This window comes from Pteropus vampyrus, unplaced genomic scaffold (assembly GCF_000151845.1).
Source record: "Pteropus vampyrus isolate Shadow unplaced genomic scaffold, Pvam_2.0 Scaffold49, whole genome shotgun sequence".
Classification (NCBI taxonomy): Eukaryota; Metazoa; Chordata; class Mammalia; order Chiroptera; family Pteropodidae; genus Pteropus; species Pteropus vampyrus.
This window is the reverse complement of record NW_011888830.1, coordinates 1,077,294-1,086,505: the sequence shown is the minus strand read 5'-3', so window position 1 is coordinate 1,086,505 and position 9,212 is coordinate 1,077,294. Positions and strand designations below refer to the sequence as shown.

At 44.5% G+C, this 9,212-nt stretch overlaps 1 protein-coding gene across 1 annotated transcript in view; it reads right to left on the bottom strand.

Annotated features, from left to right (window-relative positions):
- FRMD4A (FERM domain containing 4A) overlaps nucleotides 1–9,212 on the bottom strand; it is a 187,828-nt gene that overhangs the window by 144,718 nt on the left and 33,898 nt on the right. The window contains exon 2 of the mRNA XM_023530357.1: nucleotides 1,564–1,658. Within this exon, the coding sequence (XP_023386125.1) occupies nucleotides 1,564–1,658 (95 nt within the window). The remainder of the gene's footprint in view (nucleotides 1–1,563; nucleotides 1,659–9,212) is intronic.

The window sequence follows — 9,212 nt, the reverse complement described above, 5'->3', positions numbered from 1 at the left end:
TTGTTAGAGCAGTGATTTGAAACACTCAGTATTTCTCTCTCGTTGGCCTGGGATGACAGGCTCACTCCCTCGATCCTTGTTTATTCAAAAGGGAAGTCTAACTGGGATGCATCTAGAGGTCAGTCAATCTCTGAGAAGAGTAACCGGCCGTACTTGGGAAATAACAATGGGATATGATTAACAGAAACTTCTGGTTTCCTTCTAATTAGTGACAGATGTATGAATAGCAATTTAGGGGAGTTACAGTGATTCTCAGGAGAAAGGGTAGAAGCATCCGCATTTGTGAAAGTAGCTGTTCTCAGTGTATATTTGTCTTTAAGCATTTTGTGCTGGCTCCTTCCTACCACTGCCCTCCGCTCATGGCTGTGCTTACTTGGTTCCACCCAAAGACACTGTGACCCCTCCAGGCCAGGGCCACCACTCCTGTCTGGCTCAGTTCCCAGGGGCCGACCTGGTTGCTCCCAGCTTTCTCCAGGAAGATGTGACTCTGCTCCTGTTCCCTGATCACCCCGCCCCCTTAATTGTGGCTAACTGAGAGGGCAGTCGTATGTTCCGGGTTGCCTGAAACAGTCCCAATTTACACCCCCTTTCACTCCGCGGGTCTCGATTTGGATAATAAATCCTATGATCACCCGGTCATTTGCAGCTCGCAGGCTAAGTACTTCCACGTGCAGACACATCTGATCGCTTCTGCTATTGACCAATGTGGCTGCCTCCTTCCTGTGTTTGCTTCTGAGCCTGTCTTGTCTTGATGGCACCAGCTGGCTGATGGGACACGGCCTCCCCTAACCCAACCCTGATCTATCAGTATTTTAGGAAATTATCTCTGTAATTCTAAAGATTCGGAGGACTGTGTGTGTATGGACACACACAAACACAGAAAAGAATATTATGAAACATTTGCTTAGAACAGCTTATTCTTTCCTTGAAATCTGTGTTTTTACCATTCTCTTGCTAACGATATATTAAGAAGAAAATTGAAATTGAAATTTTCTTCTTAATATATCGTTAGCAAGAGAATGGTAAAGATATTCCTTACTTTTATTGCAAAACGCCACTTTATAGAGCCAAACTGACAGTAAATGTACTTTCATCAGCTGAGTGATCTGAATTTTTGATTTTTATATTCTCTCTATTTTAGCATAGACGGTGAAACTGCAAAGACACTTTTCATTTTGAATTTTTCATCAAATTCACTTCCCGTTATTATTATTTCAACACTGGAGAGAAAAGTTTAATTTCCAGTGGTTTTCATTTAACTTTAATAGAAAACAAACCCATGTAAGTCTACTTTAAAAAAAAATAAACATTTTGGTTCTGAATGTGAACTTGTTTGATTATAGGAACTAGTTTACTTAATAATTTCATAATACGAGCATCACCCTAATTATATCCCTTGGCCATTCCAGGCGTGATCACGAGGCCTTTGAAATTCGGAGGATGAACTTGGACTGACCCTGTCCCAAAGGACCCAAGTGGCCTGTGGCTGATTTCCCTGCTGACAGCTGAGACAGTACATTTCAAGGTTCCTTTCGGGTTCTGAGGGCTCATGGGGGCACTTACGTCTCATCTGTGAAGGCTATTCCAAAATACTCCTTTTCCTTCAGATTGAAGTGTGACGCCACGAGGTCAAGCAGCTCCTTGGCCAAAAGCTTGGGCTGCAAAATGAACAGAATGGAAAAAGGGTAAGTGATGAGGCCATGCTTCCTAAAACATGCAATTTCAGGTGTACGTAATTTTGTAGCTACAAGTTAAAAGCTCAAGTACATCCCTGCAAATGAATTTTATAAAACCCACAGGAGTAGACAGTGAGGACGCCGCCGAGCCAACCGCCAAGTCCAGGGCCAAGGCAGATGGAGACCTTCTGCCTCGTTCCCCAGCAGTTTGTTCTACCAACAAATGGTAACTCGCTCTTCACAGGGCCGTGGAACCCTGCGGCTCTCCCTGGCCGCAGAGGACATTTTACACTGAACGGACAGGAAGACGCCTAATAAAAATATCTGTATGCATACATATGCAATAAATACACACATTGTGCAAGACATGTTACAAAATACACATTATAAAATATAACTGTATATATGAATATTATACCGTTATATATTTTAATCATTGTATTAACATTAATATTGTAATATATTATACAATATGTATTTTGTTACATATAGAATTTACACATATATTTACATATAAATATATAATAGATATAGAATATAGATTTTACATATTACCATATAAATTACATACATAATAAACACATATTACATACTATACTCAATTCAACAAAATATATTTAAAATATATTAATGTATTTTATAGTATGTAATATGTAATTATATTAATATTATAATTAACCAATTACATATTATATAACATATTACATATGTATATAACATACATGTATATATAGTATTTGCTATGTGCTAAGCACTTTATATACACCAGTCTCTTTAATCCTCACTGCAGCCCTATGGTGTGGTCATATTACTAATCCCGCGGAATGGGGAGGAAACAGTTCTGTTTGAGTTGGGGCTGGGAATTGAATCCCGGCTCCAGATACTCTGCCCTGGACCACTCTATATATTCCCATAATTAAAAATCCAAATGATACAAGTAGCCTCCTACAAGAAATGTTAAAATTAAGGCCAAAGGGCCTTGGGTATCGTATTTAAGAATAAACTGAAAATTCACCTTCCGTCTGCCTTTCCAAAGGAGAAGACCAGCCATGACCTAAGAATGTTTTTATCATGAACTCTTTTTCCTGAACATCCCTGCCAACGTCATAAGTCAGACAGAGAAAGACAAATAGCGTATGACCTCACTTATACGTGGAATCTAAATAAAAAATTTAAAAAAGGAACTCATAGATACAGAGAACAGACTGGTAGTTGCCCAAGGGTGGGGTGGAGGGGAAGCCAAAATGGATGAAGCTGGTAAAAAAAAAAAAAAAAAAAAAGAGAGAATTATATGACAGTCTGGTTTCTAATTTCACTTTTTGAATGCTGCTATGGACTGCATTGTGTCCCCACTCCCATCACCCAAATTCATGTGTCGAAGCCCCGACCCCCAACGTGATGGTATTCGGAGATGGGGCCACTGGGAGATGATTAGGTTTACATGAGGTCATGAGGGTGGGCCCCTGTGATGAGATTAGTGTCCTTACAAGAGACATCAGAGAGCTTGCTTGTACTCTCCCCACGCTGAGGGGACATGATGAGAAGGCTGCTATCTACACATCAGGAAGAGAGCCCGCGCTAGAACCCAACCAGATTGGCACCCTGATCTCAGACTTCCAGCCTCCAGAATGGAGAAAAAATACATTTCTGCTGGTTAAGTACCCCCGGTACTTTGTTATAGCAGTCCTTGCTAAGTACATCTTTTAATTCAACCAATGTTTATTGAGTGTCTAATATGTGCAGGGCACTAGCCAATGCTGCAGGAGATACAAAATGAACACAGCACTTGCCAGTAAGGACTCGGACTTCATTCAGGGGCATGGAGTAAATGCTAATGCTCCTTTTCAAAAGCCAATGCAGGTGGTTTCTCCTTTGCTAGCTGACTCCTGGACTTACGGGGTAGCAGTTTCTGGGTTTCAATGACTATCGATGTCTCAGTGAAACAGCTAGAAATGATAGGGGTGGGTGTGAAGTGAGGGCAGAGCGTCCTCTCCCCAGGAGACATAAATCAACAGGAGAATCCGTCTCAATAAATCAAAGCCATCTAATATTCTTTACTTCTGTTCATGTTAAAATTTGAAAAAAGTGGAACAGCAATCTCTGTAACCAACAGGGCATTCAAGACCCTCTTTCATAAAGAGCAAAAGCCTAGCACAAGGAATGAGGTGGGGTACACGTGGCCTGTCTGAGAATGTCACTGATAAATTACAAAGTAGAATCCGAGACTTCTAGCTGTGTTTGCTATGGGCTGATGCAGGCTGTGCTTCTTGCAACACCTCCCCCCAGACACAAAGCATTTAATGTAGAGGTTGCTACTAAAAGTGAGACAGGATGGCTGATTTTTAAACTGCGATATCGCATAATCTGTCTAAACGATGGCCATCCCTTTCGAAGCGGTCTCAAGGTATTTCTACAATGCCTGCTATTTCTTAAAACACTTTTGATAACCTTTTGGATTTGCCTTTGAAGCTTGTCTCCCGTCTGTAAGAGCATCCTCACTGGTGATAAATCTTCTTGCACTCAGAACGGATTTTTTTTTTTTTTTTTCAAATGGCAAAAGTCACTTGAAGTCAAGTCTAGTGGCTGGGGGCACAGAGAGAGGAGGTGAGCATGTGAGGCTAAACCAATTCTATAAAATGAGGTGTGACTGTAAAGTAACGATTGTGGGCTCTTGGGGGTTATGGTGAGGTTCCCAGCCCGAAGTCGGACATGATAGAAGTATAGGTTTCCTTCTCTTTGACAGTTAAATTTGAAAGCCAACACCCCAATGGAATTGCTCAGAGATACACAAATGGACCCGGGAAGAGAAGGCACTGGAGTGGCGCACCACTTCACCACAGGGATACGTCTGAGCAATGCGGTACCGGGCGACTCCGTTGCTGTGCGGCCATCATTGAGCCTCGGTGGGCCTGGGCCCCCTGCACACCTCGGCTGCGTGGCCTATTTCTCTAAACCAACAACAGAAAGTATACTACATACACGAACCAGGAACGGTCGTTTATTATCATTATCGTGGAACGTACTGGACAGAACGATATGTCTGGAACAGGACTGGCCGAGCAAGAGGTCTGTTTGCACCAGCATCGCCACCGACGTGTGAGTCGAATGCGCTGCACGATCACATCAGGATGGCTACATCGCCAGGAACGTTTCGGCTGCACTATAATCTTATAGGGCCAGTGTCGTATATGAGGTGCGCTGCTGGCCGGAAGGCTACGTGGAACGTGGCTGTAGTCTCAGGGCTGGAATATGGTGGCCTGATTAAATACAGTAATTCCAAAGAAATGGGGGTGAATGAAAAGCGTGTGTGGGGAGAGGGTCGGACGGGCAGTTCAGGAAAGAAAGGTGAGCTGGGGGAGCAAATGTGGTCTTGGCCAACAGGCCTTGCATATGTGGGCCCCAAGGGTAAGGCCTTTTGTGTAACAGAAATGGGGTTACTTCAGCCAAGCCCATTAAATACTCAAGTTACCGATTTAACTCTCCTGATCCTAATTCCGTCCGTCCAAAAACCTGGCTGCGGCATTTCTGTCTTAGATACGGTGCCGAGAATCCCACACGATGGCGTTACCACGTAAAGCAAGGGATTATCCTCCTTTTGCCAGTGAGGATTCTGGCTTGCAGATGTCAGGCAGGCTGTGTCATAGCAAAGCCAGCATTCCAAATGAAGTCAAGCCGGCCTCCAAGGTCACCCGTGAATCCCTCACCTGTTATCCTGTCTCTGCTGCCTCTACTTCCTGGGTGAGAGGTCAAGCATCTCGAGCCAGGGGGACCGAGCCTGGGCGAGGGTTATATGCTCACCTGACTCCAGTACACGGCATTTTAGACATCGGTACTGACATTGTATACATTGGTACTGACTTGTACTTGGTATTGGTCTTGACTTTGAACTTGGTTCATGTGAGTCTTCCCCCGAGGATGAAAACCGAGGTTGAAAACCGAGGTTTCTGAGCCTGTCAAGCTAAAGATCTGACTCAACATCCTCAAGACTGCACCAAAGTCATGAATACCACCCCGGGAACCTGTGGAGACTGGCTTTTGGCCTCTCCATGGTGACATAGTCCTATTTTTATACTGAAATTTCTATAGTGAGAAAATGAATTTTCCCGGCTGACTCAAACTGAAGGTAATTAAAAGTCTCCAAGCAAGAGCAGCATCGCTGGAATAAACACTGTCTCAAACTCTCTCTCTTCGATGATTGCACCAATCTGGTTTGTGTCTTTAGTTAAAAAATTTAAAAAGTCTCATTCCTTTACACAATAGTTATTACAGATCACACGTACCTCTAAAAATGAAGAAAAGCCTACAGTTAGTACCCACAATTTACAAATGGGGAAATAAAGGCATTGATGGGGTTGATAACAGGCCCCAGAAGAAGTTGAGGTTACAATTCCTGAATGTGAAGTCCCTTTAAAAGCCATACTCTACATAAATATCAAAGCATTGTGTACCCCTGAACCTAATACAATGTTATGTCGTGTCAATTATACCATAATAATAATAATAATAATAATAATAATAATAGCCACTGTCTTTCTTCCCGTCCCAGTGGCTGCTCGTCAGTGAGAGCGAGCACTCCCATCAGCCTGATGGGTGCGTGGTGTGAGAGTTAAACCTCGCCGTGAAGCCACTGCGACACGTGGGGTTGTCTGTCATCGCAGCAAAACCTAGCCTCTCCTGACTGAAACTTTGCTTCTCTGTATGGTCGGCTGAAAAGCATTTAAAGCATCAGCCCTGTGATTTCCCGATCTTGCAAATAAGGTACTATCTTACCTTGCCGCCGCGGTGATTAATGTGCTATGCTGTCCCAAACTTTTCTTAAACTCATTTAGACAAAGTTGCTGGGTAAGCAGAAAGCTTCACACTCGAATGTACTTTGAAAGGATGTTTACAGAATCCTGCTGATTATAATTTGCCAATTGCTCGTGCTATAAACATCTGTGGAGTACTCAGGGGTCAGGCTGGGAGCAAGGCCAGGAAGGCCGTAGCCCAGTCAAGTTCTACAGCAAACACTGGGCAGGAGCTTCAAGGTGGACCTGAGCAGGGCAAGCCCTAGGCATCTTGGGTTAGAGACCGCCCGTTCCGGGTGACTGGTGGCCTCCTGGCCCTACGAGGTCGTTACATTCAAGACTGACTTTCTCTCGCCTGTAATTAGCTTTGTTCACGCAACAGCTTCTCTCTTCTCGTTTTCTTTTCTTATCTTAGATTCTTTTCACATTTGTCTTTTGAAGCTTTTATTTCTCCTTAGATCTGACAAACAGAACCTCTTTGTAAGCGTCCCACTCAAAATGCACTGCTTGGGGAAGCTGCTCCTAACGCTGGCAGGGCAAGAGCCTGGAAACCTGGGCTTCGGTCGTACCCAGAACAGCGCCTGGTCCATCACAGTCCAATTCGGACACCCAGATCTGAGTTCCCAAGGGTTCTGGACGATTCCAGTGGGAAACTGTGCACATACCAGCATGCGCAGGGGCCCAGAACAGGCCAGATAATTCTCTGAGCATCAGCGCTCACATCTATGAAATGATGGAACTAGATTCCTGCTCTAAAATTTCTTTCTGTCATCACTACGTTTAGCTTCCTCCTTGCCTAAAAACTGCCCAGCCTTCTCAAGGGTCTGTTCACTCATTTGAAGAACCTTCATACAACCATTGTGGATCCTGCCTGGATCTCCTAAATCTAGTCCCCATCTTATAGAATCTCAGGCATGGGACTTAACCTCTCTGCGCCTCAGCATCCTCGGATGCAAAATGGGGATGACTATACCTCCATCACAGGGATGGTATGGGCATTAAATCAATGAATGCTGATCTGCATACGGTGCTTAGGACAGCGCCTGGCTCAAAGGGAGTGGCCTGGGAGTTCATTATGATTTCTGACCCTCATTCTTTCGCTTATGGATTACGATGGTGAATTTCTGGATGGTATCCAATGCCAGCCTGGTATTTAAGGCCACTCTTTGAATCTCCCCCAGTTTACCTAGCCAACCTGACTTCTGCCCAGTTACCTACAAAATCACTCATTTCTCCTCAACCTATGTGTATGAGACTCAAGAAAACAGCAATCTCATTTTTATTTCCAAAGCCTGTCCACTTCATCCCCTCTCCTCCCACTTCCCCTTTAAATTTTATCTTGTTCGATGCCCACTTCTTCCTGGAAGCCCTCCCTGACCATCTCACCTCCGAATGGGGTCTCTCTTCCCTTTATTCCTCTAGCATTTACCACATGCACCTCACTGGCTCTTGGCATGCATGCTCTTATGTCGGGATGAATTTACTCTAAGTAAAAGCAATTATACATTGTGGTAAAATAAACGACCTACAATTTATCATCTTAGCCATTTTTACGTGTGCGGTTCGGTATTAAAGTACATCGGCACTGCTCTGCGGCCCATCTCCACAACTCTTTATCTTGCCGAACAACAACTCCCGATTCTCCCTTCGCCCAGGCCCAGGCGACCACCTTTCTACTTTCCGTCTTGGGTAGTGAATTTGACTACCCAAGGTACCTCCTGTAGTATCTGTCCTTTTTAGTGTCTGGCATAATTTCACTTAGCATAATGTCCTCAAGAGTCATTCACGTTGTAGCCTGTGGCCCAATTTCCTTCCTTTTAAAGGCAAAATCATATCCTACTGCATGCATGGAGCACACTTCGTCTGTCTATTCATCCATCACTGGACACGAGGGTTGCTTCCCTGTTTGGTTACCGTGAATAATGCTGCTCTGACCACAGTGAATTTTGTGTGACATGATTTGCTACACCCTACGGTAAGCTGAATGGTGGCCTTCAAAATGGCACATCTGCATCCTCACCCCTGGCACCTGGGAATGTTACTTTACAAAAGACATGATTAAATTACGATTCTTGAGCAGAGGCGCTTCTCCTGGATTATCCAGGTGGCCCTGAACGCGATCCCACGGATCCTATAGGAGAGAGAAAAGAGGCAGTTCTGACACAGACACACGCAAGAGAAGGCCACGTGAAGACAGAGGCAGAGATGGGTCAAGGGAAGCTGGCAGCCAGTAGAAGCCAGAAGATGCAAGGAACGAAGTCTGCCCTGGAGCCTCCAGGGACAGCGTGGCTGTGCTGACAGCTTGATTTTGACTTCTGCCTTCCAGAACGGTGAGAGGATCTGCTTCTGTTATTTTAAGCCACCAAGTTTGTGGTGATTTGTCACAACGGCAACAGGAAACTAATACACACCCTCAAACCGAAACCCCAAAGCTCTTATCCCCCACTCAAGTGGCCAGCATACACTGCCTAGTTGTACAAAATTCAGTATTTGTAGGATGTTTGAGATGTGAGTAAACTGGGATCTCAGTGAAAGCCCTTTACTAGTGCTTGCATCCTCTCCTTACAGTGTAAATGATGTGCGTGAGGAGGTCGCATGCAGAAGTTCAGGGGAACAAGCCTTTGTCTCAGAGCTGACCCTGGGTCAGTCAATGGCTAAACAGGCTTCCACTCAGTGAACTCTCCCCTCAGGCCCCAGCCTGTCACCTACCACTCCCCTGGGCATCTCCCAGGCTCTAGATCAATGGGAC